General features: G+C 42.6%; 1 protein-coding gene across 1 annotated transcript in view; it reads left to right on the top strand.

The window, feature by feature from the left end:
- The first annotated feature begins 8,900 nt into the window (after positions 1-8,900).
- Positions 8,901-26,647, top strand: part of LOC110504631 (interphotoreceptor matrix proteoglycan 2) — a 43,731-nt gene continuing 25,984 nt past the window's right edge. The window contains exons 1-6 of the mRNA XM_036965159.1: positions 8,901-9,504; positions 10,951-10,976; positions 11,126-11,158; positions 12,204-12,241; positions 16,193-16,434; positions 18,349-18,407. Of these exons, the coding sequence (XP_036821054.1) occupies positions 9,415-9,504; positions 10,951-10,976; positions 11,126-11,158; positions 12,204-12,241; positions 16,193-16,434; positions 18,349-18,407 (488 nt within the window). The 5' untranslated portion in view covers positions 8,901-9,414. The remainder of the gene's footprint in view (positions 9,505-10,950; positions 10,977-11,125; positions 11,159-12,203; positions 12,242-16,192; positions 16,435-18,348; positions 18,408-26,647) is intronic.

The raw sequence follows: 26,647 nt of genomic DNA on the forward strand, positions 1-26,647 counted from the left end.
AACCCGAAAACCTAAACAGCCTATCTGGTGCAAACTAACACAGAGACAGGAACAATCACCCACGAAACACTCAAAGAATATGGCTGCCTAAATATGGTTCCCAACGATAAACACCTGCCTCTGATTGAGAACCACTTCAGGCAACCATAGACTTTCCTAGAAAACCCCACTATACCACAATCCAAATACCTACAAAAAACCCAAGATAAAACACACCACATAATAAACCCATGTCACACCCTGGCCTGACCAAAATAATAAAGAAAACACAAAATACTAAGACCAGGGCGTGACACTCAGCCAGCCCCAGCCTTGAGTTGAGGTTAGTTTTGACCAGGATTGTCTGCTACCTGTCTTCATTAATGGAGGAGCCTATCTTTGCACTTAAAGCCATATCTCTCTGCGGGTGGCCTCTTCACCCTTCCCCCTTTCTCTCCTTCCTTGTTTCCCTCGCACTAAGCACCCTTTCCAGTATTACACCAGTATCTTCTTGACAAGCTGCTATAAAGGGCTTAGCAAACAAGATTAAAGAACAAAATCTCTCTCAATGGGCCATCTGCCTAGCTGAGCCTGAGCCCTGACCTGGAGCTGTTCGGTAGCATCATGGAACATACCTTCCTCAGCCGACATAAGCAAGGAGGAGAGAATCACTTCAGAATGACTGGTTAAAAAAACATATACATTTTCTGGATTCTGAACTATGCAAACTCATAAGGAGGGCCTAACATTGTTGTACGATTCCAAAGGAAGTACCTGTCGTGTCAACGTGACCCCTTTTCAACGCTTCGGAGTTAAAACCACTACGGATTTAAGATGTCAGACTCTTCATTGAAATGCCTTTTGTGTACACTTTCGTTCATCTTAGCGTTTGAACTCTTGGGAGTAAGAACGGGTATGTATGCAGGCCTAACAAACAGTCAAGCTACACGTTCGCAATTAAGATGGAGTTGTTGTCTAATGCGTTTTATCGTTTTATCACAGACGCTGCATCTGGGGAAGGACCTCTTCTTCCTGACGGACAGGATCTATATTACAAAACAGTTAGAATATCACCTATTCTATCGGTTCCTCAAAGCATAGTTCATTCACCTCTCCTCAAGGTCTCACACAAGGACCATGGCGCTATCCTCCGTCGGAAGCGCAACGTGCTTTTCCCCAGCGGGGTCAAACTTTGTGCTGAAGAGAGCGTGCAACAATCCATTACAAATCACCTCAGCTACTTTCACCTGCGAGGTAAGACCACCACCACTCTGTATGTATAATGATGGAGGAAGAAGTGGCCCTCCCCAAATCTGAGGTGGCAAGTCTGCGCGTGTGGCCCATTCCGTCAACCCCTACCCAGACCATAGAGAAGGCCTACAGTGGCTTCAGAAATGATTCACACCCCTTGACTTTTCACATATTTTTTTGTGTAAACAGCCTGAATTTAAAATGTATTAAATTGAGATTTTGTGTCACTGGCCAACACACAATACCACATAATGTCAAAGTGGAATTATGTTTTTATACATTTTAACAAATTGTTAATAATAAGTATTCAACCCCGTTGTTATGGCAAGCCTAAATAAGTTCAGGAGTAAAAAATGTCTTAACAAGTCACATAATAAGTTGCATGGACTCACTCTGTGTGCAATAATAGTGTTTAACATCATTTTTTAATGACTACCTCATCTCTGTACCCCACACATACAATTATCTGTAAGGTCCCTCATTCAAGCAGTACATTTCAAACACAGATTCAACCACAAAGACCAAGGACGGTAGATGGGTAGAAATAAAAAGCAGGGATGAAATATCCCTTTGATCATGGTGAAGATATTAATTACACTTTGGATGGTGTAACCATATACCCAGTCACTACAAAGATACAGGCGTCCTTACTAACTCAGTTGCCGAAGAGGAAGGAAACCGCTCAGGAATTTCAACATGCGCCAATTGGTGACTTTAAAACAGAGTTTAATGGCTGTGATAGGAGAACACTGGGGATGGATCAACAACATTGTTACTCCACAATACTAATCTAATTGACAGAGTGAAAAGAAGGAAGCCTGTACAGAATATTACAAAACATGCATCCTGTTTGTAATTAGGCGCTGAAGTAAAATTGTGATTCAGGAGTAAAATAACTGTATGTCCTGAATACAAAGTGTTATGTTTAAGGCAAATCCAACAAAACACATCACTGAGTACCACTCTTCATATTTTTAAGCATGGTGGTGGCTGCATCATGTTATGGGTATGCTTGTCATCGGCATGGACTAGGGAGTTTTTTTTAAATAAAAATAAATGGAATAGAGCTAAGCACAGGCAAAATCCTACAGGATAACCTGGTTCAGTCTGCATACCAACAGACACTGGGAGACAAATTCACCTTTCAGCTGGACAATAACCTAAAAAACGAGAAAGAATATACACTGGAATTGCTCACCAAAATTACATTGAATGTTCCTGAGTGGTCTAGCTACAGTTTGACTTAAATCGTCTTGAAAATCTATGGCAAGACATGAAAATGGCTGTCTAGCAACGATCAATAACCCACTTGTCAGAGCTTGAATATTTTTTTACAGAATAATGTGCAATTATTGTACAGTCCAGGTGTGCAAAACTAGAGAGACTTAGAGACTTACCCAGAAATACTCACAGATGTAATCGTTGCCAAACGCGATTCTAAGATGTATTGACTCAAGGGTGTGAATTCTTAAAGTACCAGGCAGTACTCATTGCAGTTTATTTTTTTGACTATTTTCTACATTGTAGAATAACAGTGAAGACATCAAAACTATGAAATAGCACATCTGGAATCATGTAGCAAACAAAAAAGCATTAAACCAATCAAAATATATTTTATATTTGAGATTCAGGCTGTAACACAACAACATGTGGAATAGGTATGAATATTTTATGAAGGTACTGTATATGCTATAGTCTACAGCCCTAAAAACATGAGGTGTGTGTGTGTGTTATCACCGTATTGCGATTTGGGTCTCAACCTAACGTATTTTCCCTCTCCAACATCCAATTTTCAGGCAACATCTGCTCTACTTTAGATTCATTTCCTGGCAATAAGTATGTCACATTGTAGGTCGCACTGTATGTGAGGATCAGCCCATTTAGAGACTTGAGCCAGGTAGCAGCACCTACACAGAGGGGGAGGGAGAGACATTCCTGACTCAGAAGGATGTTGGGCGTGAGCAGGCGGGTTAAAAGTCAACTCTCACAACATATGTCCAGCCACTCAAGGTGAGAGAGAGAGGCTTAGGGTTTTGAGATGGTGGAGTGAGTGGGTCTGTAGGGCCTGTAGTGGGACTAATCAGTGGTCAGTGTGCAGGATAGCTCTGTATGGGATTCCAGTCTTGTGGGTTACTGAGACACTGACCTGGCTGGACTAAGTTAGAGGGTTGCTAACATTCCATCCTTGGATTTTTGGCGAACTCTGGAGTCTCCCGGCATTGTCTCGCGATAAATAGTAAAGTTATTGGTAGCACTTTACAACTCCACATAATAAAGCATTTATAAAGGATTAGTAAACCATTTATTCATTAATTACTCCCATAATTGTAAATGTTGGTAACCTAGTTATTCATACATTTATAAACAACTTTTAAAGTATTTAATAACGATTCATCAGATCATTCACAAGATGTTTAATATACAAGTAACTGCCAAAATAATGGAAACACGAGAGTAAATGAGGGATACAAAGTATATTGAAAGCAGGCGCATCCACACGGGTGTGGTTCCTGAGTTAATTAAGCAATTAACATCCCATCATTCTTAGGGGCATGTATAAAAATACTGGGCAGGCTATTAATTTGGCTACCATGGCTATACCCCCATAGCAGGACAATGCCCCATCCACAGGGCACGTGTAGTTGAATGGTTTGATGAGCATGAAAATGATGTAAACCATATGCCACGGCCGTCTCCGTTACCAGAACACTTACAGGAGATTCTGGAGTGACGCCTGAGACAGAGTTTTCCACCACCATTAACAAAACTCTGAATGATGTAATTTCTGGTGGAAGAATGGTGTCACATCCCTCCAGTAGAGTTCCAGACGCTTGTAGAATCTATTCCAAGGTGCATTGAAGCTGTTCTGGCTCATTGCCTTATTATGACACGTTATGTTGCCGTTTCCTTTATTTTGGTAGTTATCTGTAGGTCCTTAATTCCATCATTTGGAGTTTTGTTAATGATGGTGGAAAACGTCTCAGGCGTCACTCCAGAATGTTGAATTGGGTTAAGCTCTAGTAACGGAGATGGCCATGGCATATGGTTTACATCATTTAATAATCATTAGTTAAAAAAAATAGTGTTGGCTATTTACACTTTAGAAATATTTTGTAAATGTTTTGAGTGACCAATGTGATTTCTCACAAAAAGATGTTGGTAGACATTCCTGCAGTACCTGATGCTCAAAATCGCCCTTCGAACATATCAATGGTTAAACAATAAGCACACAAAATATATTGAAACTTTTATTCCAAAACAGTCCCACTGTTGTAGTAGTGTGATATGACACACTTCAGACACACTGAGTATGCTGAGTAAAATACCTTTTTTTTAAATGCTAACATAAGCGTTTCTTGGCAGCAGCGGATGGAGGCATTGTCTTAGGGCCTAGCCTTTTGTGGGCCCCAAGATACATTTAGTTGGGGAGCGTGTCCGGTTGGTAATTCAACTATGATCACTACAAGTTAGTTTACTAGAGTACTTTAGCTGACATGGCAGTGTTAATCTTGTTAACAATGACTGACGAAAATTACTCGCCAGCGACCTACTATAGAGATGAGATGCTAAGGACAAAAGGATAACTAGTACATTACTTTTCATTTTAGGACAATAATTCCATGTGATACTAATGGACATTATATTTGTCATGCCCTGACCTTAGAGATCCTTATTGTTCTCTATGTTTGGTTAGGTCAGGGTGTGACTCAGGTGGGAAAGTCTATGTTTTCTATTTCTTTGTTTTTGGCTGAGTGTGGTTCCCAATCAGAGGCAGCTGTCTATCTTTGTCTCTGATTGGGGATCATATATAAGTTTTTCCTTTTGGGTTTTGTGGGATCTTGTTTTCTGTTTAGTGGTTTTTGCCTGACAGAACTGTTCACTTTCACGTTTGTTATTTTGTTTGAGTGTTTTTTGAATATTAAAATCATGAACACTTTCCACGCTGTGTCTTGGTCCACTCTTCATTCCACGCTGCGTCTTGGTCCACTCTTCATTCCACGCTGCGTCTTGGTCCACTCTTCATTCCACGCTGCGTCTTGGTCCACTCTTCATTCCACGCTGCGTCTTGGTCCACTCTTCATTCCACGCTGTGTCTTGGTCCACTCTTCATTCAACGCTGCGTCTTGGTCCACTCTTCATTCCACGCTGCGTCTTGGTCCACTCTTCATTCCACGCTGCGTCTTGGTCCACTCTTCATTCAACGCTGCGTCTTGGTCCACTCTTCATTCCACGCTGCGTCTTGGTCCACTCTTCATTCCACGCAGCGTCTTGGTCCACTCTTCATTCCACGCTGCGTCTTGGTCCTCTCTTCATTCCACGCTGCGTCTTGGTCCACTCTTCATTCAACGCTGCGTCTTGGTCCACTCTTCATTCCACGCTGCGTCTTGGTCCACTCTTCATTCCACGCAGCGTCTTGGTCCACTCTTCATTCCACGCTGCGTCTTGGTCCACTCTTCATTCCACGCTGCGTCTTGGTCCACTCTTCATTCAACGCTGCGTCTTGGTCCACTCTTCATTCCACGCTGCGTCTTGGTCCACTCTTCATTCCACGCTGTGTCTTGGTCCACTCTTCATTCCACGCTGCGTCTTGGTCCACTCTTCATTCCACGCTGCGTCTTGGTCCACTCTTCATTCCACGCTGCGTCTTGGTCCACTCTTCATTCCACGCTGCGTCTTGGTCCACTCTTCATTCCACGCTGCGTCTTGGTCCACTCTTCATTCCACGCTGCGTCTTGGTCCACTCTTCATTCCACGCTGCGTCTTGGTCCACTCTTCATTCCACGCTGCGTCTTGGTCCACTCTTCATTCAACGCTGCGTCTTGGTCCACTCTTCATTCCACGCTGCGTCTTGGTCCACTCTTCATTCCACGCTGTGTCTTGGTCCACTCTTCATTCCACGCTGCGTCTTGGTCCACTCTTCATTCCACGCTGCGTCTTGGTCCACTCTTCATTCCACGCTGCGTCTTGGTCCACTCTTCATTCCACGCTGCGTCTTGGTCCACTCTTCATTCAACGCTGCGTCTTGGTCCACTCTTCATTCAACGCTGCGTCTTGGTCCACTCTTCATTCCACGCTGCGTCTTGGTCCACTCTTCATTCCACGCTGCGTCTTGGTCCACTCTTCATTCCACGCTGTGTCTTGGTCCACTCTTCATTCCACGCTGTGTCTTGGTCCACTCTTCATTCCACGCTGCGTCTTGGTCCACTCTTCATTCCACGCTGCGTCTTGGTCCACTCTTCATTCCACGCTGCGTCTTGGTCCACTCTTCATTCCACGCTGCGTCTTGGTCCACTCTTCATTCCACGCTGCGTCTTGGTCCACTCTTCATTCCACGCTGCGTCTTGGTCCACTCTTCATTCCACGCTGCGTCTTGGTCCACTCTTCATTCCACGCTGCGTCTTGGTCCACTCTTCATTCCACGCTGCGTCTTGGTCCACTCTTCATTCCACAAACGAGAGCCGTTACAATATTTGACATGAAGCTCCAATTCATCAGTTGTCCAATGCTTAGCATGCATACAGAATAGTTCATGCAAGCCTCTCATTTGGAAAAATTTAAATTTTTCAGTTGTGTTGTCTAATTGAGCTGATTGGCCCGGCTCTTCCTCAGAGATCACTTCAGTCACTAGTCAATCTTTTGAAGGATGCAAAGCCAGAACTAACCTCAACTAGAAACAATGTTTACTCTCTTACTTTCATATAGGCTATTTTTGCTTTGATCACAACAGAAGCTCTATTTTCCCATGTGCACTGTTATTCATTCATCTGTGTTGCTGCTCTTGCGCTTCGGTGTAATTTTTTTTGGTTGCTATTTGTCTGCGGTTAAAAGACTGAAGCACTGGAAGATTTAAATGTTGTATACAGTATGTAACATTTCTACCTGCAAACCGTACATCAAACATGTATACCTCAATCACCATATTAGTAGTAATGGAATAACAAAAAGGATCCAGTCCAGCCAGCTGTTGTGTGTAGGCTACATCTCCCTGTTGTATGATTAGTTTACGGTAGCGAGGTTGCCGACTTTAGCAAAACATTAACGTTACAACTCTACCTCAAGTCCTTGCAACAGTTGTTTCACAACCGTTTGTGTGAATAAAATGTTGGATATATTTCCTTTAACGTCCTGTGTTGTGTGCTTATTGTTTTACCATTGATATGTTCTAGAATATTTTGAGACCTTAAGGAGCAACTGGTTTTGTTGGAATGTCTACTCATGACATGTCCATCTTTTTGTGAGAAATTACACTGGCCACTCAATACAGCCCACGAAATACTTAACTAATGAATAGTAGTAATGTCACGTTCGTTAGAATAAATATCGGACCGAGTCGCAGCGGATGTTGAGTTCCACATAATTTAATGATAAAGTGAAACTTAGCAAAGACAAAAACAAACAAACAATAAACTAACAATGAACCGTGACTACAGCGATGCTACGTGCACTAACTCAAAACAATATCCCACAAACACAGGTGGGAAAAATAGCTACTTAAATATGATCCCCAATTAAAGACAACGATTACCAGCTGCCTCTAATTGGGAATCATACACAATCACCAACATAGAAAAACAAACCTAGAACCCCACATATAAATAATAAACTAGACTAACCCCCCGGTCACGCCCAGACCTACTCTACCATAAAAAATAAGGACTCTCTATGGTCAGGATGTGACAGGTAAATGGTTTATAAGGATATATAATAAACATCAATGCTGTTCTGATGTTGCTCGCCCTAATATTTACATATTTCTTAATTCCATTCTTTTACTTTTAGATTGGTGTGTATTGTTGTGTATGGTTAGATGTTACTGCACTGTTGGAGCTAGGAACACAAGCATTTCGCTACACCCACAATAACATCAGGTAGACGTGTATGTGACCAATAAAACTTGAATTCATTAGATTTTATTTGAATGGAGCACCGATGAATAAATTATTTACAAATCCATTATGAATGCTTTATTAGGTGCAGTTATTATAAAGTGCTACCAAACTATTCCAGAATGTTTTCTTTGTACAGTAAATAAATTAATACATAAAATAATGACTTTCAAGAGATTGGTCCAATTTGGCAACCAAAACTTTAGTTTCAGCCCAGCACTTACTAACAGACCTGATTCAACTCAACATCTGCTCATCAAGACCTTCCTCCAGCTGGACTGGAACAAATCCCACCCTGTAGCTCTTTAGACCAGGGCTGTGGTTGGTGAATGTAAGAGTATAGATGCAGGTAGGTGAGGTAAGCACAATGATTGAGGAAATATAGTGCAATATTATATAGGTGCACGGCCCCTCCCGTGTAGATGAGCTGAATTGAGAAGAGAATAGTTGGGACAGCATTATGGTTTGGGGCAGATACTTTGCTGTATGAACTCATCTTTAACTGTATTAACCCAGGAGAAGCTTGATGATATGGGGATTGGGGAAATACTTTGGGTCCAGGGATGAGACAGTACACTCTTAGAAAAAAAGTGCTATCTAGAACCTAAAAGGGTTTTTGGCTGTCCCCATATGATAACCAATGTTTTGCTTCCAGGTAGAACCTTTTTGGGTTCCATGTAAAACGATTTCCATAGAGGGTTCTACATGGCACCCATAAGGGTTCTACCTGGAAGTAAAAAAAATGGTTATCCTATGGGGACACGAAGAACCCTTTTGGAACCCTTTTTATTAAGAGTGTAGATGTGGAGGAAAAGCAGTGAGGGTTGGGTAGGTAGCTGCAGGTCATTGGGTTGGTGACTTGTAAGCTGATTTATGGAGAAGGGTTACATCACTGGTTTGGCATTGGCATGACAGTGGAGAGTGATACTGAGGTCAGGAAGATAGGCACACAGCAAGTCTGCGTAACCACAACCCTGCTGTGGCAGGGCTAAACATGGAATCAGTTAACTCTAACCTGGTGGGGGGTATGTACTGTAACACTTATAGTCACACTGTGATCGACACATGAGCTAATATGCCAGCTAAGATTTACCTCAGGGGTCACAGCTCTAGAACTAGACAGCCACAGCCTGCGCACTGTAGTTTTCATCAATGCCCCTTGTAATCCTTAGAGACAGAAAGAATGGGTTCTTTCACCAATATGTGACGTGTGTGTTTAGTGTGTCAGGAGACGGTGTGGGAGGCCTTCAAGATCTTCTGGGATCGCCTCCCAAACCAGGAAGAGTACCAGACCTGGATGAGCCAATGCCTGGACGGCACAGCCACCGCTCTGGCGATGGGCAAAAACTTTAGCCAATCAAAGGAGCACCTGGCCCTGGTTGAGAGTGTGAGTCTCTCCAGTCTCCATGAAATTACCATCATCATGTACAGTACCAGTCAAAAGTTTGGACACACCAACTCATTCAAGGGTTTTTCTTTATTTGTACTATTTTCTACACCGTAGAATAATAGTGAACACACCAAAACTATGAAATAACCCACATGGAAACATGTAGTAACCAAAAAAGTGTTCAACATGTCAAAACATATTTTAGATTCTTCAAAGTAGCCACCCTTTGCCTTGATGACAGCTTTGCACATTCTTGGCATTCTCTCAACCAGCCTCATGAGGTGGTCACCTGGAATGCATTTCAATTAACAGGTGTGCCTTGTTAAAAGTTAATTTATGGAATTTATTTCCTTCTTAATGCATTTGAGCCAATCAGTTGTGTTGTGACAAGGCATGGTTGGTATACAGAATATTTTTTTTCTCCCTATTTAGTAAAAGACCAAGTCCTTATTATGGCAAGAACAGCTCAAATGAGCAAAGAGAAACGACAGTCCATTATTACTTGAAGACATGAAGAGAGTCACAGAGTAGGTGAACGGATGATCTCCGCATGTGTGTCGTTCCCACCGTGAAGCATGGAGGAGGTGGGATGGTGTGGGGATGCTTTGCTGGTGACACTGTGATCTGTGATCTATTTAGAATTCAAGGGACACTTTACCAGCATGGCTACCACAGCATTCTTGCACACGCCATCCCATCTGGTTAGCGCTTATTAGAACTATCATTTGTTTTTCAACAGGACAATGACCCAACACACCTCCAGGTTGTGTAAGGGCTATTTGACCAAGAAGGAGAGTGATGGAGTACTGCATCAGATGACCTGGCCTCTGCAATCACCGACCTCAACCCAATTTTTAAGATGGTTAGGGATGAGTTGGACGGCAGAAAGAAGGAAAAGCAGCCAACAAGTGCTCATCATAAGGGAACTCCTTTAAGACTGTTGGAAAAGCATTCCTCATGAAGCTGGTTGAGAGAATGACAAGAGTGTGCAAAGCTGTCATCAAGGCAAAGGGTGGCTACTTTAAAGAGTCTAAAATATATTTTGATTTGCTTAACACTTTTTTAGTTTCATGATTCCATGTGTGTTATTCCATAGTTTTGATGTCTTCACTATTATTCTACAATGTAGAAAATAGTAAAATGTGGAATAAGTCAAGGGGTATGAATACTTTCTGAAGGCTCTGGATATGCTACAGTCCTCAGCCATATAAACAGCCATATAAACAGCCATATAAACATGAGGTGTGTGTCATGACTGCATTGAGTAGGTGTGTCCAAACGTTTGACTGGTACTGTATGTCTGCAACTTCCACATCGTTATTCATCCAAATTGTGATGGCTTTCAGCTGTTATTTTGTATGTGTGTGTGTGTAACTACTATATTCACGCTTCAATCGTTACTTGCTGTTGTATCATTTCTGTCTTCCATCTTTGCCATTTCAGAGAATGTTGCTGACAAGGTCAACAAGGTAAAGTATGCAATCCTGTCGTAGTTACTTTCATTGCCATTGTAACATTTCTTGGAGCGTATTCACTGTGCATTACCCTTGTCTTACATGTGTCTCATTCTTTTCCCCATTGCTGCTCTCTCTCTGTACTCCTGCTCCACCAACCGTAGTGAGCCCAACAACTCATGGCTACATATGTGCAGGTAAAGTTCTGAATGTTCTTCAAACTTACCTGGCCATATTACTCCTCATCCTCTCCCCCGTTGCTGTGGCCGTACAGTTCATTTGGGAACATTTTCAGACCCCTTGACTTTTTACACATTTTGATATGTTACCCCCTTATACTTAAATGCATCCAAAAAATAATAATCCTCATCAATCTACACACAACACCCCATAATGACGAAGCAAAAACAGGTTTCTAGAAATGTTTGCAAATGCATTCAAAATTAAAAACGGAAATATCACATTTACATAAGTATTCAGACCCTTTACTCAGTACTTTGTTGAAGCACCTTTGGCAGTGATTACACCCTCGAGTTTCTTGGGTATGACGCTAAAAGCTTGGCACATTGTATAAACAGATAAACGGTATCTACTGTATCTCTATGGCTGCAGATACACAGTATCTATCTCTATGGCTGCAGATACACAGTATCTATCTCTATGGCTGCAGATACACAGTATCTATCTCTATGGCTGCAGATACATAGTATCTATATCTATGGCTGCAGATACATGGTATCTATCTCTATGGCTGCAGATACACAGTATATATCTCTATGGCTGCAGATACACAGTATCTATCTCTATGGCTGCAGATACACAGTATCTACCTCTATGGCTGCAGATACACAGTATCTACCTCTATGGCTGCAGATACACAGTATCTACCTCTATGGCTGCAGATACACAGTATCTACCTCTATGGCTGCAGATACACAGTATCTACCTCTATGGCTGCAGATACACAGTATCTACCTCTATGGCTGCAGATACACAGTATCTACCTCTATGGCTGCAGATACACAGTATCTATCTCTATGGCTGCAGATACACAGTATCTATCTCTATGGCTGCAGATACACAGTATCTACCTCTATGGCTGCAGATACATGGTATCTATCTCTATGGCTCCACTACAAGTAGAACACCAGATAGTTTTGTGCTTCTTAACTATTATAATTTGATTTGATTGGATCTCTGAGGGAAACCTCTCAACTGTGAGTGACTGTTGTTTTTCCACAGCACCTCAACTCCAGCCACAGAACAGGAGGCTCAAGGAGGTCAGTGTCATACACACACACACCTTTTATAACTTCTTTATCCCTCCATCCTTTCTCTCTCTGTTACCTCTCTCTCTCTCCATGTCCTTCTCTCTGCTCTGTGACGTGCTCAGACCGGTAATAGCCCACTATGGCTGTCTAATCCACATTAGTAAGCAGCGCATCCACGCAGTTCACTCACACCAACCCCTCTGGCTATTGATTTCTTGCCCCACATTACAGGCTCAAGCCAAGCAATGCCTCTGACTATCGATGTGTTGTGGTGCACATAGTGCTGTGGCAGTCATGACATTTCATCAGCTGGTTATTGTCGTGCAAAAGACTGCCGGTCTCATGGTCATTTTACTTTGAATTAGCATAAACACGTCAAGCATCTCCAGTCCTCCATGCATACAACCCGCATACAAACGTCTAATATATTAATTTAATATACACCATCACAATACATCCATTATTACTTTTAGTCAGGTCTAAAGAACCATTATGAGATGAAGAAAATGTATTTCAGAAGAACAGCATATGAGTTGGCTTACTATATGTTATCTGGCTATGTTCAGGGCCATAGGATGTAGGCTTATTCATTTAGCTGACAATATATGCTTATAAGTCCCATGCTATTATTTTATCTTATATGATTTTATAGTAAGAAGAATACAATTCAACTTAGCTGAATATAACAGAAAGGATATTTTTCCCATTCCAGAGTGAGTGTACATATGAAGTGGTTATGTTGAGGTAAAAGTGATCATTTGAAACAGGTTCTATAAGATACATTTAGAGTTATTAGGTAACTTTAGTTGTGAATGATACGAACCATAGAAATCCAAACATATATGGGCTGCATGATGCGACTATAGGCTGTTGATGATTTGAGAAAGTCACAAATAAAGCTTGTGCTCTGTTCCTTGCATAATGCTGCACAGCTCTTCTCTCATCAAGTGATCATATTTTCACCCAACAGACTATTCTCAATTGAGTCTTGTCTTTTCTAATATGTAAAATTAGTTTAGATTTAGAATGGCCCGTTATGAAATGGGCAGGAACTGGGGCAGGAACTGGGGCAGGAACAGGGGCAGGAACTGGGGCAGGAACAGGGGCAGGAACTGGGGCAGGAACAGGGGCAGGAACAGGGGTAAAAATACATGTCATCCATATGCACTCTAATAGTGATTGGAGGCCACTTTCATACTGGGTTATTGTGGTTATTTCACTCCATGCATCAACCACTGTTTGAGGAGCATGCAGCCTCTTGCTGCGTAACAGGTGATATTCCGCCCAAACTCTGTATGCCATGGGCTCTCCAACCCTGTTCATCGATAGTAACATGTTTTCACAAGAAACATATTTAATTAAACTGTTGACAGACCCTCTCTCTGCGCGCTCGAGAATGGAATGAAAGAGAGAGGGGAGGAGATGGAAAACATGTTGGTGAGATATTCTGTAGCTAAAGGTAAGGTGTCAGCCGATTAATTATGAAAATATTAAAAATGCCCTCAAAGGCGATTACTAGAATTTGTTCAATTTTGTAGTATACAGTGCATTCTGGAGTATGCAGGTATTCAAACCCCTTGACTTTTTTCACATTTTGTGACATTACAGCCTTATTCTAAATTTGATTACATAATTACATACAACATTTTTCCCTCATAAATCTAAACACACTACCTCATAATGAAAAATACTTGACTTGAGGCCACCTGTGGTAAATTAAATTGATTGGACATGATTTGGAAAGACACACACCTGTCTATATAAGGTCCCACAGTTGACAGTGCATGTTGGAGCAAAGAACCTGACGGTCACTCTGACAAAACTCTAGAGTTCCACTGTGGAGATGGGAGAAACTTCCAGAAGGACAACCATCTCTGCAGCATCCCACCAATCAGACTTTTATGGTGGAGTGGCCAGATGGATGCCACTCCTCAGTAAAAGGCACATGGCAGCCCGCTTGGAGTTTGCCAAAGGAAGGACTCAGACCATGAGAAACAAGATTCTCTGGTCTGATGAAAACAAGATTGAACTCTTTGGCATGAATGCCAAGCATCACATCTGGAGGAAACCTGAGTCCATCCTATGGTGGAAGGATGGTGGTGGCAGCGTCATGCTGTGGGGATGTTTTTCAGTGACAGGGACTGGGAGACTAGTCAGGATCGAGGGAAAGATGAATGGCGCAAAGTACAGAGAGATCCTTGATGAAAACCTGTTCCAGAGCACTCAGGACCTCAGACTGGGGTGAAGGTTCACATTCCAACAGGACAGTGACCCTAAGCTCACAGCCAAGACAATGCAGAAGTGGTTTCTGGACAAGTCTCTGAATGTCCTTGAGTGGCCCAGCTGGAGCCCGAACTTGAACCCGATCGAACATCTCTGGAGAGACCTGAAAATAGCTGTGCAGCGATGCTCCCCATCCAACCTGACAGAGCTTGAGAGGATCTGCAGAGAAGAATGGGAGAAACTCCCCAAATACAGGTGTGCCAAGCTTGTCGTGTCATACCCAAGAAGACTTAAGGCTGTAATCGCTTCCAAAGGTGATTCAACAAAGTACTGAGTAAAAAGTCTGAATACTTATGTAAAGGTTTTTGCTTTGCCATTACAGGGTGTTGTGTGTAGATTGACTAGGTGACATTTAAAAAAAAATCAATTTTAGAATAAGGATGTAACGTTTCAACATTTGGAAAAAGTCAAGGGATCTGAATATTTTCGAATGAACTGTAGGCTAAACCAATTCTGTACCAAAGACATCTTAAATCAGTTTTAAAAATAAATAAAAATCTGCTGCGTGTAAACTTCGGCTAGGCTATGTATTGTATAATGGCACAATCATTATTTTAATTCAGTTTTTGGGGGGGGATTGGGCTCGTATACTGTTTATGCCAGTGCCGATGCATTAACTCTGATATGCATATGGGTGTTTTTAAATAATCATCACCTTAGAAAGTGCTCTCCATTTCATTGTTTGGCTTTGAAACAACATCCACAATGACCATGTTTTCCACTCAGTTTCAACCTGTTGTACTTCTTCAAATTGATCATCACAGTGAGGTGAGTTTTAAAAGCATGATACTGTTTTGATGATAAGTGTTTGATGTGATTTTAGATTGATGTCAGAGTTGTTAGAGGGACCTGATAGAGACCTGAGTACCAGGCCATTAGGACCCGATGGAGAGATAATAGAGACCTGAGTACCAGGCCATTAGGACCCGATGGAGAGATAATAGAGCGCTGAGTACCAGGCCATTTGGACCTGATGGAGGGACAGTAGAGGCCTGAGTACCAGGCCATTAGGACCTGATGGAAGGACAATAGAGGCCTGAGTACCAGGCCATTAGGACCTGATGTTCATTAGTGAGTTGGTTAATACCAACACATGTCCTGAGTGCATAAGAGGAGATTACCATGAACAGTCACATGGAATTTCACTGCGGTCATGACTCTCTGTGTGGCGGCATTATGGTCACCTCAACAGCCCTAGGTACACTTACCAGGATTTGTCTAAAGAACTTACTGATCTCGGTCCCACAACTTTGTGCAGGCTTTTGTTCCAGACCATTACCAATGTACCTGAGTCGGCTAATGAACTAAATATACAGTGCCTTGCGAAAGTATTCGGCCCCCTTGAACTTTGCGACCTTTTGCCACATTTCAGGCTTCAAACATAAAGATATAAAACTGTATTCTTTTGTGAAGAATCAACAACAAGTGGGACACAATCATGAATTGGAATGACATTTATTGGATATTTCAAACTTTTTTAACAAATCAAAAACTGAAAAATTGGGCGTGCAAAATTTTAAAAAAGCCTGAAATGTGGCAAAAGGTCGCAAAGTTCAAGGGGGCCGAATACTTTCGCAAGGCACTGTAAAGAGCTTGATTAAGTTGAATCAGACATCAGTGTTATAAGAAAAGTGCTGCTTTCTTAAAAACACCAACTTTTCTCTCCCTAACCCCCAGAGGTCATCATAGAAGGGGCAGAGGTGGAGCTTCCCACAGAACCCACCAATGACATAGAGGTGGAGCTTCCCACAGAACCCACCAATGACATAGAGATGGAAGTGTTGGTGTGGCCTACTCGGGCCCAGTTGGAGCAGGTGGTTGAGCTGAGTATCTTGCTGAAGGGAGAGAGGTACAGCGATGCTCTAAGAGACACTGCCAGCTTCCAGTACCAGACACTCAACCAGCAGTTCATTGACAAGGTAAGACTCAGAAATGTCTGTTTCCCTCTTTATCTCTCTCCTTCTCCCTACCTCATTCACTCATTCCTACTTCACATTCTTTCCTCCCAACATGATATCATAGGAAATCTTTATCCTGGCCTGTAAAAAAAAGAAAAAAGAAGAGAGGTAATGTTTTGATGATGTTTTTCTCAATACATTGCAATCAATGGGAAAGAAGAGTGTCACAGGGTTGACAATTTTCTTGTTATTCTCCTCTCTCCCTCTTTCTCTCCCCTTCCCTCACTCTCCCCCTTCTCTTTCTTCCTCCTCCCCCTGCATTCTGTCTCTCCTTTCCCTGCCTCCCCTTCCTCTCATCTCTCTCTATCCCTCCTCACCCTGCATTCTGTCTCTCTCCTTTCCCTGCCTCCCCTTCCTCTCATCTCTCTCTGTCCCTCCTCTCTCCCACCTCTGGCTGTATATTTACTCTTTCTCTCCCCCCTTCTGCTTTCTCTCCCCCCTCCTACACCCTTTCCCTCTTTCCCCTCTGTTCTCTTCCCTCACTCTCCCCCTTCTCTCTCTTCCTCCTCCCCCTCCTCCCCTCATTTCTCCACTTCACTTCTTTACAGTACTCCTCTTATGTCTTCCACTCTTTCCTTCTCCTTTCTCACTATCCTTTCATCTCGCTCCTCCTGTCATCTGTATCTCCTCTAAATCTTCTCTCTAATCCTCCCTCAACCTTTTCTACTCTCTCCATCCCCTTTGTCCTCTTCTGGCATCTCCTAATCCATCACTTTGTTTGTAGGCTCTGAGGCTATAGTTATTCATTTTTCATTTAAGCACACACAGTCAGGGCAGAACCCACACAGTTTGAAATTCCCTTCATTTGACTGTTGGTATTGTACACTAGGCATACTCTGTGTGAAAAGATGCTGAAAGTTAGAGTTTATGAGTCTACTGGAATAGAGAAAGCAGGACACACACACTCACTCACACACAGATAACTTTCCTCCACCATCAAGGCTTTTTGACTGACAACAAATAGGTCAGACATTTTACTGCTGCTGGGAAAATAAGATGTTATTGACTCTCCCCTGGAAGCCGTTAATGTACTCATTATTACTCTGTCCATAGCCCGCGGGAAGTAGTTCGACGGGTGGGGTGCTGACTATTTGTTGTTGTCATGGAGGGACAGCGCTGCAGCGCCTTCAGCACCCCGAATTCCCACGGCTATGACTCTGTATTAAACTTGGATCATTCTGTGTATGGAAAGGGGAGGGAGATAGACAATGAAAGAAGGAGAGAGACAGGAGGAGGAGAGGGACGGACATGTTCGGAAAAACACAATCTGACGATTAAAGAAGTCGGCTGTGTTGCCAAGTGTGTCAGAATAATAGTGATTGCAAAAGCAGGGTATTTGCCACATTGATTGGGAAAGGTAGGAGAGGGTGTAATGGCAGGGTTGTTGGCACATTGATTGGGAAAGGTAGGAGAGGGTGTAATGGCAGGGTTGTTGGCACACTGAAACGGAATTCAACTTTGTCACTGAGGTGTCCCACAATGCTGGGTCCTTGAGTCAACAAAACCATGGTTCTCTGCACAAAACACTCACTAGCATCCAGCAACAAGGTTCAATCAGAGGTCTGAGTGAGTAGTCACTAGATGGCCATGCTACAAATCAAATCAAACCAAATTGAATTGGTCACATATTTAGCAAATGTTATTGTGGTTGTAGTGAAATGCTTGAGTTCCTAGCTCCAACAGTGCAGTAGTATCTAACAATTCACAACAATACACACACATCTAAAAGTAAAACAATGCAATTAAAGTAAAATAACAGAATTAAAGAGCTGTAAAATAATGGTTAAATAAAATAAATAAATAAAAAGAGGACATAAACTAGCAATATCCTCAGAATTAACTGTTGAACTCAAGGTGACCTCGTTGTGTTTGCAGATAGAAGATGCTCTGGGGGGACTGCCAGGCTTGAAGAGTGTGACTGTGCTGGAGTTCAGGTCAGTCTCTACTGTAGTGGTGTATTTGCCTGGTCCTGGTCACATTAGGATGTGATTTAGTTTAGCCAACTCCCTTAGCTATCATTGGAATGCTATACTGGACATATGTATGGCATGACAGCAATAATCTGAAGAGTTGGATAAAACACACACATCTGTGTGGTGTAGGCCATTGATTTGATACACTGACCTGACCTTCTCACCTGATCTTTGTCAAACATCATTTCTTTAGATAAAGTGTGTTTAGTTGTCCCCCACCATGAAATCGGGGAGGGGACCGTGGATCGGTCTCCGTTCCTTCTGTCCGTCCGTTATTCACACGCGATATGTCATACATGACTGGCCCGATTTTGACGACATTGAATGATGTGTCTTGTCATAGAGATCCAGTATTTACAAAGCAAGAGGTATAACTGGGCCCAAAATCTGTCTTCTACAGCAGGTGGCGTTATTTCTTTGGCACATGACATGGAGTAGCCTACAGGGAGTGGATTATCTCAGGAGACTGGCTGGCCTGGCAACATCTGCCGAGCTCACCGGGCCAGTTAATCAAGTTTTCATATGGTTCGCTTGGGTCAGGAGCCTACATGTTAAAACTCCAACACAACAACAAAAAATGTATTGGTGTATTGTATTGTATTTAATCCAGATTTTTGTTATCAACCAGCATTCGGTTTCCAAGCGGAAGTAAGAATGTCAAAACCTTCCCTCTCAGTCTCGAGTAAAAGCCTGTCGGAGGCGGGAAGCGTATCGACTCAGAGTTGAACATCGGCACTCGCATTCAAAAGTCCTCCACCTGCTTTAGTCTTTTTTCATATCAGAAACAGGAAGATTTACACAGACCCGACACTATGGAACTGCTTGCTTGTCAAGACATAAACATTATTTACACAAATCTCTTGTTGGTTAAATACAAAGGGCTGAGTAAAACTATTATGTAGTCTAGGCCTATATAATTATTTAGAAACCAGATGAATTCCTGAAGCTGTTCATGAGCTATGTTGTTTATTTATCAGCTTAATATAACCTGTCTGGTAGCAAGTGTGTGCAACTCCGCACACAGCTGATTGGTGCAAGGGAACAAATGGGTTCTAATAAGCTCAGTCGCTGCACAATATTCCCAAATGCAATCTTGGGAAAATACAACAGTTTTTGACTGCAATTATTGAAAAGAGCAGGGTCCCAGCTTTTCAGTTCTGTGTGATGTATTCCTCAACTCAAATTGTTGTGTAATTGTCAGCGTTTTACAATCTTGAGTGTCTGGCATTACAATTAAAGTAATGAATGGAGGGAAGCGCATCAGCCATTCGAATGCATAAACGGTAGGGCTATAGAGAACACAGGAGGTTGGTGGCATCTTAGTTGTGGAGTACGGGTCATATTATTGGCTGGAGTTTAAAGATTTGAATGGTATTAAATACATCAAACACATGGTTTCCTGTGTTTGATCCTATTCCATTTACTCCATTTCAGTCTTTATTATGAGCCCGTCCTCCCTTGATAGAGTACCACAGTATGAGTTCTAATACCCATAAAACTTAGAGGTCAAACAGGGAGTCATATTTAGAGTCTGTGATCTATTTTTATTTATTTAATTTTGTGTATTTTACTCCCTTTTCTATCTTGTCTCATCGCTGTAACTCCCCAACGGGCTCGGAAGGCGAAGGTCGAATCATGCGTCCTCCAAAACATGACCTGCAAAACCACACTTCTTAACACCCGCCCGCTTAACCCGGAAACCAGCCGCACATGAAACACTGTTCACCTGACGACTGGCGTCAGCCTGCAGGCGCACAGCCCACCACAAGGAGTAACTAGAGCGCGATGAGCCAAGTAAAGCCCCCCGGCCAAAGCCTCCCCTAACCCGTATGGGCCAATTGTTCACCGCCCTATGGGACTCCCGATCACGGCCGGTTGTAATACAGCCCGGAATCGAACCCGGGTCTGTAGTGACACCTCTAGCACTGCAATGCAGTGTTTTAGACCGCTGCTCCACTCGGGACGCCTGAGATCTAGTTTTTTATTTGTTTTCAGGTTTCAGAAGGATGCCCAAGGGTGAGTATAGACCCTTACCTGTAGTCCTGGATGTGTATAGCCAGTAGGCTAGTAATCTGACCCTAGATCTGTGGTTAAGGATAACCTAGCCTTGAGTGTTTGTGTGTGTGTCCATACTTGCGAACATAAGCAACTATTTCCATTTAAACAGATTCTCTGGCACAAAATGCATATCAGCCAATTCAATTAGTTGATTTACTTGCAGGCAACAGAAAGCTAAATGGAAGCTGTTTCCATCAGATAACATGGCACACGTCAGCCATATGCTAACCTCAACAGGTGGCACTGATCACAAATTCTTCATAAGCCTATCAAAGATCTTAGACTTTGTATCCACCAACGCATGGCATTTCTTGAAATAAGTCAACCCTAGCCACTACAGGGATATTTAAAACCTAAAAATTCAAGGTTTACTTTTGTTTCGTTGGTCTGTGACAAAATGTTGTGTGCCAATATTGCATTGATGCATCCTTGACTAGGCTACTAGCTACTACTCACATTTTCAAATATGACAAAATCCTACTTGTTTATCTGTTTCACACACATCCATGTGCTTTTATGGAAAAAACATGTACATTTAACATTCATTTAAAAAACAAAAAACAAAGAGCCTTATGGATTTGTCAAACAACAGTTATCTAGACCACGGGGTTCTCACACTTTTACCACATCTATTTCTATGTGCACAGGCACTGTTCATGACACAAACTGTTCACACCCCTCTTGTTGGTGGAGAAAATTGTGCAGGTTTTAAGCTTATTTCCTGCAATTCTACACATTTTGGCATGGGGTGCAAAGAACATTTAGCCGTTTTAAAGCTAAATGTATTGCAATTCTATACATTTTGGCATGTCTAATTTGTGATGTGATTTTTCAGTTACCAAATAATTACAAAAATATCTATCTACTAAAAAAACATTAGCTGACATGGGCTAGTTGATCAGGACACGGGAGAGGCGAAGGTCGATAGCCTCTGAAACACAACCCAACCAAGCCGTACTGCTTCTTGACACAATGCCCACTTAACCCGGAAGCCAGCCGCACCAATGTGTCGGAGGAAACACTGTGCACGTGGCAACCGTGTCAGCGTGCACTGCTGCCCAACCAGCCACAGGAGTCGCTAGTGAACAATGGGACAAGGACATCCCTGCCAGCCAAACCCTCCCCTAACCCGGACGACACTGGGCCAATTGTGCACCGCCCCATTAGTCTCCCGGTCGCGGCCGGCTGCGACAGAGCCTGGACTCAAACCCAGAATCTCTAGTGGTACAGCTAGCACTGCGATGCAGTGCCTTAGACCACTGCGCCACTCAGGAGGCCCGCAAGAGTAAGTTTTCATCGTCCATGTAATATTGCTTATTAATAATATTATTAGCTTATCGAATAAAAACGTGTTTGTCACATGCTTCGTAAATGACAGTGAAATGCTTACTCATGGGTCATTTTCAAACAATGCAGAGATAAAGATAAAGAAGATCAAATAGAAATAGTGACACGAGGAATAAATACATACTGAATATTGAATAACAATAACGAGTAAAAAATAACATGACTATACACAGGAAATACCAGTACCGAGTCAATGTGCAGGGGTACGAGGTAATTGAGGTAGCTGTGTACGCATAGCTGAGGGTAAAGTGACTAGGCAACAGGATAGATAAGACTGAGCAGTAGCAGGAGTGTATGTGGAGCAGTAGAAGGAGTGTATATGGAGCAGTAGCAGGAGTGCATGTGGAGCAGTAGCAGGAGTGCATGTGGAGCAGTAGCAGGAGTGTATGTGGAGCAGTAGCAGGAGTGCATGTGGAGCAGTAGCAGGAGTGCATGTGGAGCAGTAGCAGGAGTGCATGTGGAGCAGTAGCAGGAGTGCATGTGGAGCAGTAGCAGGAGTGTATGTGGAGCAGTAGCAGGAGTGCATGTGGAGCAGTAGCAGGAGTGTATGTGGAGCAGTAGCAGGAGTGCATGTGGAGCAGTAGCAGGAGTGCATGTGGAGCAGTAGCAGGAGTGCATGTGGAGCAGTAGCAGGAGTGTATGTGGAGCAGTAGCAGGAGTGCATGTGGAGCAGTAGCAGGAGTGCATGTGGAGCAGTAGCAGGAGTGCATGTGGAGCAGTAGCGGGAGTGCATGTGAAGCAGTAGCGGGAGTGCATGTGGAGCAGTAGCAGGAGTGCATGTGGAGCAGTAGCAGGAGTGCATGTGGAGCAGTAGCAGGAGTGTATGTGGAGCAGTAGCAGGAGTGCATGTGGAGCAGTAGCAGGAGTGCATGTGGAGCAGTAGCAGGAGTGCATGTGGAGCAGTAGCAGGAGTGCATGTGGAGCAGTAGCAGGAGTGCATGTGGAGCAGTAGCAGGAGTGCATGTGGAGCAGTAGCAGGAGTGCATGTGGAGCAGTAGCAGGAGTGCATATGGAGCAGTAGCAGCAGCGTATGTGGTGAGTGCGAAAATGTGTGTGTGTGTGTGTGACATCAGTATGCTTGTGTGCGCATGTTATGTGTGTGTGTGGTTGTATGTAGTGTGTGTGTGGTAGTATGTAGTGTGTGTGTGTATATGGGTGTTGTGGTCAAAGTGTAAGTATGTGTGAGTGTGGGTAGTGTCCAGTGTTTGTGCATAGAGTCAGTGCGTCGAGAGTTAGTAAAAAAGGTAAAGGCAGGCAATTCGGGTAGCCATTTGATGAGTTATTTAGCAGTGTTGTTGAGCAGCCTTACGTCTTGGGTGTAGCTGTTCAAAGGTCCTGTTGTTTCCAGACTTGGTGCCCTGGAACTGTTTGCTCTATGGTAGCAGAGAGAACAGACTATTGCTTGGGTGGCTGGAGTCTTTGACAATTTGATGCCAAGGCAGCAGCTACTCTTCCTGGGGTCCAGCAAAATTAAGGCAATTGTACAATTTTAGAAACATTACAATACATTCACAACAGATTTCACAACACATTAATAAGTGTGTGCCTTCAGGCCCCTACTCTACTACCACATATCTGCAACACAAAATCCATGTGTACATGTGTGTATAGTGTATATGCTATCGTGTGTGTGTATGCATGTGTCTGTGCTTATGTTTGGGTTGCTTCACAGTCCCTCTGTTCCATAAGGTGTATTTATATCTGTTTTTTTAAATCAAATTTTATTTTACTGCATGCATTAGTTACATGATATGGAATAGAGTTCCATGTAGTCATGGCTCAATGTAGTACTGTGCACCTCCCATAGTCTGTTCTGGACTTGGGGACTGTGAAGAGACCTCTGGTGGCATGTCTTGTGGGGTATACACGGATGTCTGAGCGGTGTGCCAATAGTTCAAACAGACAGCTTGGTGCATTCAACATGTCAATACCTCTCACAAATACGAGTAGGAATGAAGTCAGTCTCTCTTCCACTTTGAGCCAGGAGAGAGTGATATGCATATTATTAATGTTAGCTCTCTGTGTACATCTAAGGAACAGCCGTGCTGCCCTGTTTTCTGAGCCAATTGAAGTCCCTCTTGGTGGCACGTGAGCACACGACAGAACAGTAGTCCAGGAGCGACAAAACTAGGACCTACTTTGTTGATAATGCTGTTAAGAAGGCAGAGCAGTGCTTTATTATGGACAAACTTCTCCCCATCTTAGTTACTGTTGTATTTGGACCATGACAGTTTACAATCCAGACTTACTCCAAGCAGTTTAGTCACTTGCTCAATTTCCACATTATTCATTACAATATTTGGTTGAGGCTTAGGGTTTAATGAATGATTTGTCTCAAATGCAATGCTTTAATTTTTTAAATATTTGGGAATAACTAATTCCTTGCCACCCATTCTGAAACTAACTGCTTTACTCAAAGACAGTGGCATGTCGTTAGTCAAGATTGAAAAAAGTAAGGGGCCTAGACACCTGCCCTGGGGAATTCCTGATTCTACCTGGATTATGTTGGATAGGCTTCCATTAAAGAATACCCTCTGTGTTATGTTAGACAAGTACAGTAACTCTTTATCCAGAATATAGTAGGGGGTGTAAAGCCATGACACATACGTTTTTCCATCAGCAGACTATGATCGATTATGTCGAAAGCCACACTGAAGTTTAACAAAACAGCCCCTACAATTTTTTTATCATCAATTTCTCTCAGCCAATCATCAGCCATTTGTGTAAGTGCTGTGCTTGTTGAATGTCCTTTCCTATAAGTGTGCTGAAAGTCTGTTGTCTGGTCAAAAGTCTGGTCAAACCTTTTTCCAAAAGTTTACTAAGCATTGGTAACAGGCTGATTGGTCAGCTATTTGAGTCAGTAAAGGGGGCTTTACTATTCTTAGGTAGGGGAATGACTTTTTGCTTCCCTCCAGGCCTGAAGGCACACACTTTCTAGTAGGCTTAAATTGAAGATATGGCAAATAGGAGTGGCAATATCATCCGCTATTATCATCAGTAATCTTCCATCCAAGTTGTCAGACCCCGGTGGCTTGTCATTGTTGATAGACAACAATACTTTTTTCACCTCTTCCACACTCACTTTACAGAATTCAAAATTACAATGCTTGTCTTTCATAATTCGGTCAGATATACTTGGATGTGTAGTGCCAGCATTTGTTGCTGGCATGTCATGCCTAAGTTTGCTAATCTTACCAATGAACAAAATCATTAAAGTAGTTGGCAATATCAGTGGGTTTTGTGATGAATGAGCATTCTGATTCAATAAATAATAAAAATGGCCTTTTTACCCAAAATGTTATTTAAGGTGCTCCTAAGCTTTTTACTATCATTCTTTGTCATTTTCCTTTGTTTCATAGTGTAGTTTCTTCTTCTTTTTATTCAGTTTAATCACATGATTTCTCAATTTGCAGAACATTTGCCAATCAGTTGTGCAGCCAGAATGATTTGCCATTTATTTTGCCTCATCCCTCTCTAACATACAATTTTTCAATTCCTCATCAATCCACAGGGATGTAACTGTTTTTCTTAATTTTCTTAATGTGTGCATGCTTATTAGTAACTGTGATATGCAATTTCGTAAATGTGGCAAGTGTAGCGTCTGGTTGCTTCTCATTACACACCACAGACCAACACGCATTCTTTACATCAACAACATAGGAATCCCTACAAAATGTATTCTATGAACTCTTATACACTATACTAGGCCCAGCCCTTGGAAATGTGGTTTTCCTAGATATGGCTACTATATTGTGATCACTACATCTAATGGCTCTGGATACTGCTTTCAAAGCTCATTTCTGCAGCATTAATAAAGATGTGATCAATACATGTTGATGATTTCGTTCCTGTGCTGTTTGTAACTACCCTGATAGGTTGACTGATAGCCTGGTTGCAAGCACTAGTTAAATAAGCTTTCTCTTAAGTGGGCAGCCTGATGAAAGCCAGTCAATATTTAAATCACCCAGAAAATATATCTATCTGTTGATGTCACATACATTATCAAGCATTTCACACGTTATCCAGATACGGACTGTTAGCACTTGGTCTATAGCAGCTTCTCACCAGAATGGGCTGTAGCTGAGGCAGATGAACCTCTAGTCATATTATTTCAACAGTAATTAACATGATATCCTCTCTAAAATTTTGTTTTGTTGTAAGCAGGAAGCAGAAAGATAGAGTTATGGATTGATTTGCCAAAAGGAGGGCGGGGCAGAGCCTTGTGTGTGGAATAAGTGTGGTCTAGAGGTGGCATGCTGGTAAAAACGAGCTAAAAAGGATTTCAATTTCCCTGCTTTAAAATCACTGGCCACGAGAAACGCAATAGCAGTGTGTTGTGTGCAAGGCTGAAGAAAGAGAGAGATTTTAATTGGCTGATACTCATTTTGTGCCAGAGAACCTGTTTAAATTTGTGTGTGTATGTGTGTGTGTCTGAGGGTCATGTGAGATCCATGCTGGCTTTATCTGTAAGTGTGCGTAGGTTCGTGTGAAGTTGTGATGATACCCGTAGACTTCCAGTCATTGGCTCGCCAAACTACCTCTAACTTCCTTCATACTGGACACAGAGACATAAACATGGTATCCATGAGTTCATCTGACTCTGGGGAAGTAGATAAAGGGCCTCATTGTTAAAATCCCAAAGTATCCCTTTAATGGTGTTAGGGTGGTCGCTCACCTGGTAAGAAGGATAAGGGCGTGGCTTGACAATGAACCAGCTGCTTCTTAACTCCAACCCAGGAGAGGAGCTAATCTATGGCGCTTTATGCCTGCTACCTAACCCCAACCCAGGAGAGGAG

The sequence above is a fragment of the Oncorhynchus mykiss genome, chromosome 3 (assembly GCF_013265735.2).
Source record: "Oncorhynchus mykiss isolate Arlee chromosome 3, USDA_OmykA_1.1, whole genome shotgun sequence".
NCBI classification, from domain to species: Eukaryota; Metazoa; Chordata; class Actinopteri; order Salmoniformes; family Salmonidae; genus Oncorhynchus; species Oncorhynchus mykiss.